Source organism: Crocuta crocuta, unplaced genomic scaffold (genome assembly GCF_008692635.1).
Source record: "Crocuta crocuta isolate KB4526 unplaced genomic scaffold, BGI_CrCroc_1.0 scaffold77, whole genome shotgun sequence".
NCBI lineage: Eukaryota > Metazoa > Chordata > Mammalia > Carnivora > Hyaenidae > Crocuta > Crocuta crocuta.
Window position 1 is genome coordinate 6,841,172 of NW_027532172.1, and position 12,105 is coordinate 6,853,276.

The 12,105-nt window shown below is 44.8% G+C and overlaps 1 protein-coding gene, 1 long non-coding RNA gene and 1 pseudogene across 2 annotated transcripts in view; 2 read left to right on the forward strand and 1 right to left on the reverse strand.

The window, feature by feature from the left end:
- The window catches only part of LOC144242249 (E3 ubiquitin-protein ligase TRAIP-like), a 22,408-nt gene extending 11,375 nt beyond the window's left edge, over window positions 1–11,033 (reverse strand). Inside the window, exons 1-4 of the mRNA XM_077777079.1 lie at window positions 10,845–11,033; window positions 3,273–3,330; window positions 2,676–2,759; window positions 592–631 (exon numbers count right to left, since the gene is read on the reverse strand). Coding sequence (XP_077633205.1) covers window positions 592–631; window positions 2,676–2,759; window positions 3,273–3,330; window positions 10,845–10,942 — 280 coding nt within the window. The 5' untranslated portion in view covers window positions 10,943–11,033. The remainder of the gene's footprint in view (window positions 1–591; window positions 632–2,675; window positions 2,760–3,272; window positions 3,331–10,844) is intronic.
- Window positions 8,734–9,113, forward strand: LOC144242419 (small nuclear ribonucleoprotein G-like; annotated as a pseudogene).
- Window positions 11,034–11,164: 131 nt separating the features above from the next.
- LOC144242426 (uncharacterized) lies at window positions 11,165–11,935 on the forward strand. Its single transcript, XR_013338340.1, has 2 exons — window positions 11,165–11,372; window positions 11,753–11,935. It is a non-coding gene; the product is annotated as an uncharacterized LOC144242426 (long non-coding RNA).
- The last annotated feature ends 170 nt before the right edge of the window (window positions 11,936–12,105 follow it).

Below are 12,105 nucleotides of genomic sequence, written 5' to 3' on the forward strand. Positions count from 1 at the left end.
GGAGGGGGGAGGGGGGAGGGGAGGCCCGTTTACCCATCAGCATAAGAACCTGAGACCTAAGGCTCCAGTACCCCACCTCAGAGCCAGGTAAGGAACAAGTCTCAGGTCAGCAGTTGGATGGCCTGCTTCTCTCTCTGGTATGCACCAAACCAGGGAAGCTGAGCCAGAGTTTCTTCATTCAGGGGATGAGACCCTCTTTCTGCTACTTGGAACTACTTGAGTAAAGATTTCAGTGCTCCCCACTCCCATGAGTGTAGTTATCTAAGAACTCAAGCAGGATTCCAGCCAAACTCAGCAGCCAAACCCTCTCCTACAAATACTCTGTCCCATTAGGTAGCTCCCTCCCAGTCTGGGTCCTGGGCAGGAAGCCTCAGACAAGGAGAAGAAGCCCACCTAATCTAGGTGGACAGCTTTAGGCACCTCCCTTTCCTCTCCTTTCCTGCCAATCACAAGACCTGGCAAAACTCTTGGAATACAAAACAGGGAGAGGTCCTAGCTCCACCAGAAGGCTGGAGGCCTTCCTCCCAAGGCCTCTCCCTCCAGCACCTAGGTCAGGGACTTCCCAGGGCCCCCAGTCTCCTAGTAACTCACCTTTCTGGGAGAGCTGGGCTCTGATATTATCCAGTTCATTCTGCAAGGCAATATCCACAATAAGCAGCAGGAAGGCATCAAAGCTGGCTTCCACACAGCACCCCAAAAGGCATGCAGGGAAATCCAGGAGGGAACAATGAGGTCTGTAGGTCCAGGGAGGCACAGACTCTGCTGTATGTCCTGGGCAAGCTAAGCCAACTGTGTAGAGATACACCTTGCTTTATCTCTATCCTTTTTTGAAGAATGGGTGAGGTAAAGGAAAATAATCTCGGGTAGAGAACCCTGGGACAGGGAGCGAGGCAGAACAGGGGCAAGAGGAGTGAAGATGGACCTGTGTGATCAGTCTCACAGCAATAGCTTCCATCATTTCCTTGGCCCTTTGTTGGCCTGACCCTTCCCCTCTCCAGGCTTCAGCTGCACTCACTGGGACACAGAGTTGGGATGGCCAGGGACCTTGGGTCGTCACTCCTTCCCTCCACCCTTGCTTCACAGTCTGCTTCTCTCCAAGCTCTAAGCTGGCTTTGTGTACCACGAATCTTCCAACCCCAATAAGGTAGATGATCTGGGACAACTCTATTATCTCTGGATGAAACCTCACATATGTTAGGCCCTAACCCGACTATTCTGAGGGTCAAATGAAGATCTCAAAGCCTGTGCATAAGTTACACAGCTACTGCCATAGAACCACTGAGAGGCTGGGGTAGAACTGAGCCCAGTTTCCATTCAGGAGTTCAAAGCACTCAACATCCCTGTAGGCAAGAGAAGTACCTACTGCATAAGCAGGAAAACCTGACTCTGCAGAACTGAAAGGCTTGGCCAACGGTTCAGGATGGTAGCTGGATGAAATCCAGGCAAATCTTCCTCCAGATCACCTTTCTCGGGTCAATACAAGACTCAGAATTTTCCCTGTGACCAATACTAAAACCCAGCCCCAGGTGGGTGGATAAGCCCCCTGCTGTCAAAAATCCCCACCCAGCACTCTGGGGACTCTGGGGCAAAAGCTTTTGGTGGCTGGGCTGGTCACTGTGGGAAGAACAGCCTAGAATGCAAGAGGTGGGTAGAGAAGGGCATGCATGGGTTGCTGGAGAACAGACACCAGCCCAAAGCTCCTCCAAGTCCCCTGGCTTTTTTTTTTTCTTTTTTTTTTTTTTTACACCTGCCTGGATGCCTTCCAAGTCCTTGCTCCAAACTACTCAAGACATTGCCTCTCTCTCTCCTAGATCTGGCTTTAAAAGCCAGAAAGAAACGAAGCTGCCTTTGTTGTCTTTATCACAGGGAGGATGCGGCTTAAAACCAGGAGCAGTTACCATGACGATGAACATGTTGCTTTAAGCACAAAAGCTCTACATTCTTGAAGCAATGAGGTTCCAAGGACATCATAGTACCCTGGGGCCAAAGCCAAATGAACCCTGGACTGACAGATGCCCAGCAAGGTAACCCTCAGAGTCCAGGTTCACTGCGAACCCCAGGTTTCTGCCAATCTAGCCCCCTGGTGCACAAAGAAAGCTAAATCTTGGACTTGAGGGGAAGAAGTATAGGAGGGAATCCACCCATTCTCCCCTGCAGCGTGGGTTTCTACCCTGGCTCACATCTTGATTCCAGGTGTTCTGCCCTCTATTCCTGGTCTGGGAAAGACTCAAGCATCTGGATATATACCAAGCTTTCTCACAGTTTTGAGGCACAGCCAGGTTTGTGAATAGTGGGTCCACACATCTTCCCTGTGTGGACTATAGGAGTTTTCTAATCTGTCCAAGCAGCAAAGTCGGCTGAGAAGGATGGCTGTAGAACCTCTGCAAGGTGAGAGAAACTCAGGAGAGATGCTTTGGCCTTTGATGGGAATTGCTCTGAAATCCCAAAGGGAAGGTTCATGGTCAAGAGGCTCCCTTCTTCCCTAACAGTGTATTTCTCCAATGACTGGGTCTTATCATCACTTTTCCTCTGCTCTCCTCCCCTCTGCCTTGAAACCTCTACAAAATCTTCCTCCAGACTCCATTGCGACACTCTAGGTACCCACCCTGGGTGGGAGCAGAAAGCAAATTCTCAGAGGACTTGGAGTTCAGTAGAATGACATAAATCCCAGGTACCTTTAAGAATTCTGCATCTAAGATACTCTCCTCTTCTTGGGCAAGGTCAAAGAACAGCTTATTGATAATGGTTCTTCTGCCAACCTGGATGGAAGGACACGATAGAGTATAAGTGTATAGCTGGGTCATGAGCAAAGACAAGGATATACATGCAACCTAACATGCAGCCAGGCCTATTCTCGGGCCCAGCTTTTCACGGCACTCCCCTTGGAATCACATGAACTCCGTAACCCTACAGTTTCCCTAAGCTGGTACCACCGCTTTAGTGGTTACTAAAGTCATGCCACCAGAAACCCATGTGGTAACTGCTCAAAAGATACCCCAACTCTAAGTGCTTTGAGGAAATGGGGAAAGGCAGGGAAGGAGGCCAGATCTACCTAGGTGAAGCCTGGGCCAGGCAATGAGTCCATCTGCCAGCCATTCATGGGCATAAGCCTCCGGAGTCACTCAAAAGCACAAGTAAGGTTTAATTAGCCTCAAACCATGAGGGTCCAAAAAGGTCAAAGACATCTCAGTTTCAGAGATCTTTCCTTATTCCTGCTCTCTGGCAAGGAAAAGATATCTTCAGCTGAGATGTTTTCACCCCACCACCCTCACCTGGATTCGGCACTGTGGGCAGGTCCGACTTGGTGCTGTCTCAAACCACTGAATTAGGCTGGAATGAAAAGCAGAAAAGCAGACTGGTGAGTCCTTGCTTGGGTAGAGACATACAGACCAGGTAGCCACTCCAACCACAACAGAGTCTGACTTGTTCTTTCTTGACCCAGAGCCTGCCCACATAGGAGGGCAGTTACCACAGGTGGTATAGCACATCCCATGAGGCCTGACTGGGACAAGCACTCTGACCAGTTGGCCCTTTGCTTTTTGGCCCTGTTGGTGTGGCCCTCATTATCCCTCAGCTGCTCATTTAAAAACATTCTAGGCTTGGACTAGGGAGTAGCAGTCAAAGCACAGGGTCCCTCAGAGATGGGGATTCTAATAACATGCCCACTTTAAGCTAGATTCCAAAGGGCTACACTTTCAGAGTAAGGGTAAACTAGAAGTAAATGCAAGCAGTGGTAAAAATAAAAGACCGTCTAGCTTCTCGTCATCGATCTGAGCAGTCCAACAAAACCTCAAGCCTGAAATTTTAATTAGTCTCCTACAAGTAGACTTTCCCACCTGGGAACAGGGGAAAACAGAAGTCTTTCTGGAAGATGATACCATCATCCCAGTCCTCAAAGTTTTTCTGGAAATAATTTTTCATAGGGGTGTCTGGGTGGCTCAGTCAGTTGAGCACCTGACTCTTGATTTCGGCTCAGGTCATGATCCCGGGGTCATGAGGTTGAGCCCAATGCCAGACTCCACACTTAATGTGGAGGAGCCTGTTTAAAATTCTCTCTACCCCCAACTTGTGCACTCTAAAAAAAAAAAATTCATACACTATGTGCAAGATATAATCAAAGCTAGCCATGCACAGTGGAATACAATACAGCAATGAGAATGACTGAGTCTACGATGAAGAACAATATTACAGATGAATCACATATACATAACATTGAAGAAGAAAAACCAAATACAAAAAAGGTATACTGTGTATGACTCCATTTACATAAAGTAATGCTTTAGTTTTTTAAAAGTAAAGTCATACAAGGAAAAGAGCATTACAAGTGCAAACCAGAATTTATCCACAAAGACTTCAGATACGGGAATTGTCAGATACAACATAACACATTATGCTAAAGAAATAAAAATCAAAATTGAAAATATCAGACGAGATCGGGCGCGTTCAGGGTGGTATGGCCGTAGACCAAAATTGAAAATATCATTAGAGGGGAGCCTGGCTGGCTCAGTCAGTAGAGCATGTGATTCTTGATTTTGGGGTTGCAGTTAGAGCCTCACGTTGGGGGTAGAGTTTACTTTAAAAAAGGAAAAAAAGGGGGTGCCTGGGTAGCTCAGTTAAGCATCCAACTTCAGCTCAGGTTATGATCTCACGATTCATGAGTTCAAGCCCCGTGTCGGGCTCTGTGCTGATAGCTCAGAGCCTGGAGCCTGCTTTAGATTCTGTGTCTCCCTCTCTCTCTGCCCTCATGTTCTGTCTCTCTCTGTCTCAAAAATAAACTATAAAAAATCTAAATAAAAATTTTTTTAAGGAAAAAAAGGGGCACCTGGATGGCTTAGTTGGTTAAGCGTCGGACTCTTGATTTTAGCTCAGGTCATGATCCCACAGTTCATGGGTTTGAGCCCCACATCCGGCTCTGCACTGACAGTGCAGAGCCTGCTTGGGATTCTCTCCCTCTCTCTCTGCCCCTCTCCCAATTATGCATGTTTTCTCTCTCTCTCTCTCAAGAATAAATTAATTAAAAATAAATAAATACACAAAGGGGGGAAAAAAGAAAATATCAGTAGAGAACTACAAAATAAAAGGTGACATGGCAGAATTTAATAAGAACCAAACAGAAATACTAAAACAAAAAATGGCCAAAATCAAGAATTAAATGGATCAGTTTAATAGCTGTTTAGGCACAGTTGAAGAATTAGTAAAATGAAAAGATAGGTTAGAGAAAACATTGAGAATTAAAAAGATGGAAAAATGGGGGTGCCTGAATGGCTCAGTCAGTAGAGTTTGTGGCTCTTGATCTCAGGGTAGTGAGTTCAAGCTCCACATTGAGCATGGAGCCTAAAGATAGAAAAATATATTAAATATTATAAAAGATATAGAAGATACTGTGAGAAGATCTAGCATACATATGATAAAGAGCTTCAAAAAGAAAGTATTAGGTAGAATTATAACCTTTCCCCAAGAAGTCTATGTCCTGGGGCGCCTGGGTGGCTCAGTCGGCTAAGCGTCCAACTTCGGCTCAGGTCATGATCTCATGGTTCATGGGTTCGAGCCCTGCATCGGGCTCTGTGCTGACAGCTAGCTCAGAGCCTGGAGCCTGCTTCCGATTCTGTGTCTCCCTCTCTCTCTGACTCTCCCCTGCTCACGCTGCTTCTCTCTCTCTCTCAGAAATAAATAAAACATTAAAAAGAAGAAGAAGAAGTCTATGTCCTAATTTCTCAAACCTGTGAATGTTAACTTACGTGACGAGAGTAATTTTGCAGATGTGATTAAGGATCTTGAGATGGGGAGATTATCCAGGTGTGCCCCCACGTAATCACAAGGGTCCTTAAGTTAAGCGTCAGAATTATACAAAATCTGAAGAAGTAACATTGCTGGCTTTGAAGATGGAGCCATAAGCCAAGAAAGGTATATTCCCACATTGACTATAACCCAGTAAACCCATTTTGGACTTCTGACCCCTGAAACTACAATATAATAAATTTGTGCTTTTTTAAAAGCACTAAGTTAGTAGTAATTTGTTTTAACAGAAATAAGAAGCTAATAGGAAAAGAAAAGAGATAATGGGATAAAAGCAATACATGAAGATGATAATAATGGCTGATGACTTTTCAAAATTAAAGAAACCATTCCATAAGTTAAAGAAATATAAGGAATCCCAAACAGTATAAGTAAAAATGGTAACAAAAAGAGACCTGAGGTGGCTATTTAAATCAAAAAGGTTACAAAAGACAAAACTAAAAATATATCAAAAGGGGCACCTGGGTGGCTCAGTTCACTAAGCCTCCAACTCTTGATTGCAGCTCAGGTCATGATATCACAGTTCATGAGACAGAGCCCCAAGTTGCGCTTGGTACTGGCAGTGCAGAGCCTGCTTGGGATTCTTTCTCTCCCACTCTCTCTGCCCTTCCCCCCATGCATCCCCTTCTCTCAAAATAAATGATCTCCTTTTCCCTCTCCTTATGCCCTTCTCCCTTGTTCCCATTCTCTCTCTCAAAATAAATAAATAATAAAACATATGTGAACCTAACAACAAAGAACAAAAATATATGAAAGAAAACTGGACAGAAGTAGAGAACAATAGACAGTTCTACAATAAAAGTTGAGGAGGTCAATACCCCACACTTTTAATAATGGATAGGACAATCAGATAATCAATAAGGAAATAGAGGACTTCAAAAACACTATAAACCAACTAGATCAAACAGACAAATACTCCATCCAATAACAGCAGAATACACATTCTTCTCAAGTGCACATGAAACATTTCTCCAGGACAGACCATACGTTGGGTCATAAAACAAGTATTAATAAATTTTAAAAGATTGAAATTACACAAAATATCTTTTCTTTTTTTTTTAATTTTTTTTAATGTTTTATTTATTTCTGAGAGAGAGAGACAGCGTGAGCAGGGGAGGGTCAGAGAGAGAGACACACACACAGAATCTGAAATCTAGGCTCTGAGCTAGCTGTCAGCACAGAGCCCGATGCAGGACTTGAACCCACGAACCATGAGATCATGACCTGAGCCGAAGTCGGACGCTCAACCGACTGAGCCACCCAGGTGCCCCATTTTCTTTTTTTTTTTTAATAGTTTATTTTTGAGACAGAGAGAAACAGAACATGAGTGGGGGAGGGGCAGAGAAAGAGGGAAACACAGAATCCGAAACAGGCTCCAGGCTCTGAGATGCTAGCACAGAACCCAATGCGGGGTTCTAACCCACGAACAAACTATGAGATCATGACCTGAGCCAAAGTTGGACGCTTAACCTACTGAGCCACCCAGGTGCACCACAAAACATCTTTTCTGATCACAATGAAACAAAACTAAAAATAAGTAACAGGAAAAATGGAAAATTCATAAATATGTGGAAGTTAAACAACACACTATTAAACAACCAATGGCTCAAAGAAAAAACCACAGGGAAATCAGAAAATACCTTGAGATGAATGAAAATGAAAACACAACATACCAAGACTTACAGAATACAGTGAAAGCATGCTAAGAGGGAAACTGATAGCTATACACACACACACAACCCATTAGTATAACTATTATGAAAAACAAAACAAAAACAGAAAATAACAAGAGTTAATAGGATGGGGAGAAATTGGGCCCTTGTGTATTGTTGGTAGGAATGTAAAATGGTGCAGTTGGCTTGGAAAACTGTGAAGCAGTTTCTCAAAAAATTAAACATTCATTCCACCTCTGGGTCTAACCCAAAAGAAATGAAAGCAGGGACTTGAACAGATACTTCCACACTAATTCATTGTAGCATTACTCATAATACCCAAAACATGTAAACAACCCAAGGTCCATTAACAGACGAGGAGATAAACAAAATATGGTATTTCCAAATAATTGAGTATTATTTAGTCATAAAAGGAATGAAATTCTGATACATGCTACACCATGGATGAATCTTGAAAACATTATGCTTGGGGCGTCTGGGTGGCTCAGTAGGTTAAGCATCCAACTTCGGCTCAGGTCATGATCTCATGGTTCGTGGGTTCAAGCCCTGCGTCGGGCTCTGTGCTGACAGCTAGCTCAGAGCCTGGAGCCTGCTTCCGATTCTGTGCCTCCTTCTCTCTCTGACCCTCCTCTGCTCATGCTGTCTCTCTCTCTCTCAGAAATAAATAAAAAAACATTAAAAGAAAAAAAAACAAAAGGGAAATTATTAAAAAAAAGAAAACATTATGCTTAGTGAAGTAAGCAAAACTCAAAAGAACAAATATTGTGTGATTCCACTTACCTGAGGCACCTAGAATAGGAAAATTCAAGAAGACTACAGGGGTGCCTGGGTGGCTCAGTTGGTTAAGCTTCTGACTCTTGATATCAATTCAGGTCATGATCTCATGGTTCATGAGATGGAGCCCCACATAGGGGTCTGCGCTGACAGCACAGAACCTGCTTGGGATTCTTGGCTCACTCTCGTTCTCTCTCTCTCTCTCTCTGCCCCTCCCCCACTTGCTCTCTCTGCTAAAATAAATACATAAACTTAAAAAAAAAAAAAAGGAGACAGAGGGTAAAATAGAAGTTTCCAGGGGCTGTGGGGGGCAGGGAATGGAGAATTGTTGTTTAATTGGCACAGTGTTTCTGTTTGGAATGATGGAAAAGTTCCGGAAATAGAAAGTGGTAATGGTTACACAGCATTGTGAATATACTTAATGCCAGTGAACTGTACACTTAAAAATGGTTAAAATCAAAGGCATCTTTGAGTTTACCAATTAAACATCATGAGCAAGGCTTAACCTCCCAAATTAAAAAAAATTATGGACAAGAAATTCTCGTTAAAATGGTGGCAGATATGTCCAAGGAATGATGCAAGGATTTGATCCCTATAAGAATCTTGTGATAGATAGGGGCGCCTGGGTGGCTCAGTCGGTTAAGTGTCTGACTTCAGCTCAGGTCATGATCTCGCGGTATCTCCCTCTCTTTCTGACCCTCCCCTGCTCACACACACTCTCTCTCTCTTTCTCTCTCAGAAAAAGCATTAAAAAAAAAAAAGAATCTTGTGATAGATAAGTGTGTACAGACGACAACTACTAGGCAACAGAATACTGGAATAGTGGTAATAGGTGAGAATAGTATAATCATATTAGAAGCCTTGGAATGAGTATAAACAATGGCTGTGTTCACCAGAGAAATCAACTCCTTCCACTTGTCCCCTCTCCAAAGGGTCCATTTTACTATAATAGAAAAATTGGGTCATGTACATTTTCATATTGAACCTCTTTGCTTTCTTTTTTTTTTTTTTTTAATGTTTATTCACTTATTTTTGAGAGAGAGAGACAGAGCATGAACAGGGGAAGGGTCAGAGAGAGGGGGAGACACAGAATCTGAAGCAGGCTCCAGGCTCTGAGCTGACAGCACAGAGCCTGACGCGGGGCTCAAACCCACGAACTGTGAGATCATGACCTGAGCCGAAGTCGAAGGCCTAACCTACTGAGCCACCCAGGTACCCCTGAACTTCGTTAAGTAAACTCTTGTGATAGTCAAAAACAACTGAAATGGGAAATCTTACGTGATGTATAATTTACCACAATAAAAAAAAAAGGAGGTTTTACAATAGCTAAGGTATGGTAGCAACCCAAATATCTATTGATTGATGAGCAAAGAAGTGGTAGCATGCATGCACACACCCAAGCTCACACGCACACACACTGGAATATTACTCAGCCATAAAAAAAGAATGAGATCTTGCCAATGGTGACAGCATGGATGGACCTAGAGGGTATTATGCTAGGTGAATAAGTCAGAGATTTCACTTATATGTAGAATCGAAAAAACCAGACTCTTAAATACAATGAACAAACTGGTGGTTGCCAGAGGGAAGGTGGGCGGGGGGATGGTGAAATAAAGATAATTAAGAGGTACAAACTTCCAGGGAGATGACAAATACAACGTAGGAAATATGCTCAGTAATACTGTGTATGGTAAAAGACGCTGACTACAACTATTGTGGTAAGCATCAAGTAATGTATACAATTGTTGGATCTAAATGTTGTACACCTGAAACTTACATAATATGGTACATCAATTATACTTCAAGTTTTAAAAAGGAGCTTTGAATCAGCCAGTCCACAGCTGCTAGGGGAATCTTTCCTCACCAGCTGTACATTCAATAAAATGGCCCTATAGGGTCAGCAGGACTTGATCAGGGAGCATCTCCTTGCTCTTTGATGTTAACTTGAGTTATCTGATATCAGCGAATAATTTGGGGTGTCTGACCCAGATTATCACTCTGAATAATGGCAAACCATCAAGCACACCATAACAAGTCGGATACCCAGAGGCCAACCAGGTTATCTCAAACAAATAAAAGGGCTCATTAACTTGGCAAAAGTTGTGCGCCTAGGTTATTCAATTGGTTAAGTGTCTCACTCTTGATTTCCCCTCAGGTCATGACCTCACGGTTCATGAGGTCAGGCCCCGCACCCGACTCTGTGCTGATAGCGTGGATTCGGCTTGGGATTCTCTCTCTTCTACCCATCTCCTGCTTGCTTTCTCTCTAAATAAATAAATAAATAAGTTTTAAAAATCTTTAATAAAAAATTTTGGCAAAAATTCACCTCCGACCACACTAATAGTTATAAGGTGATATCTCTTTGCAAGTCGACCAAGAAATTCCCTCTCTATCCGCACTGAACCAACTCTGTTTCCCCGGACTTGGCTCAGTTGTTACCTCCTCTGGGAATCCTGCCCTGACCTGCCTCTGCCTAGATAGGGAACCTACCTGGGGTCTCCGTCTATTTCCTTCTTAATCACCTCTTTGGGCTCCGCCCAGAGACCCCACAGTCCTGTAGCCCTAGGCCCAGCGTCCAGCCCCAACACAGCGTTCACTTACCACTGTAGGTGGAAGGTGTGGCCGCAGTGGATAGCGGCCACATCCCGGGAGTGGTCGAAGAAATCGGAGCAGATGGTGCACAGCGCACGGATAGGCATACTGATTGGTCCTAAGAGGCTCAGGCAGCCAAGAAAACCTCGACGGGTCCAGCTTCGCGATCGCACCCCCGCCCCCACCTCTCCGCAGGCTTCAAATTTGGCTCCACTGCGGGACTTCCGGGAGTGGACCGGAAGTCGTAGGAGCAACATGGAGGCGGGGCCTGAAGGTTGGGTCCAGATTGGACGAGCGATAGGGGGCGGGGCTTAACGGCCGTAGAGAATCCTGGGCCTGAGCGCGAACCTGCGTCTGTCAGCGGTAACTCCAGTGGTTGCGTTAAGGATTTGGCAGGTACCTGCAGCAGCCATGGCGTCGGCGAAGCCCTTTCTGGGGCAAGACACGGCATTATGCTCCTAAGCCAGATCTCGTGCGAGGAGCGCCGGGCACGGGCTCCTCAGCCCATTTCTCTCAGGACAGCCTTCTCTGCACTTCGTGAGTGTCGAGAAGACCGAAGCTGTAGGGGAATGGGACGATGGAGAGCAATCCCCTGGGCTCTGGGCAGTGCTCAACCGAACACCGGAAGCCCGTTATCCCCCCCGCCCCCAGCCCTCGGGTCTGAGTGATCTTAGAAAGATGGGCACAGGTCCTAACCCCTCAGGACACCCTAATCTCACTCTGGCTTTATCCAAGCAAGGAATGATGATCCCTCATCATTTTGTTTGGAGGTGGCAAGGCCAGTACCCTGACTAGCTCTTAGCTCCCAAGAGGATCAGCATGCCTCCATACTGTACCAGGGTTGGAATTTTAGAAACCCAGATGCTTCACAGAACAGTGACTAACAAACCCTTTTTCTGATTTCCACATGAGAGAAGTTATCTTTGGAGTCCTCCCTGAGTAAGCAGCATCCCTGGTGAATTCACCTTGCCAAGTCAGAGCTGGAACAAGTCTTCCTAGGAGTTTTCATGGTTAACTCTTTTTAGCAGTGTTACTACCCTCTCCCCAGAAGAAACCTTATGTAGAGCCCCATGATATAAAGCTGATTTTTCCACCTGAAATAGACCCAGAGTGAAGTCCTTTGAGCCTATGTGGAAAACACAGGTGTTGTTCACAGGGAGGAATCAACACAAAGGGCAGCATAGAACTTTTCTGCAATGCCCACCCTGCACCCTCTCCCCAACTGAGGGAAACCCACTTTGGCCTTGGGCAAGTTATCTCCCTATGGTGG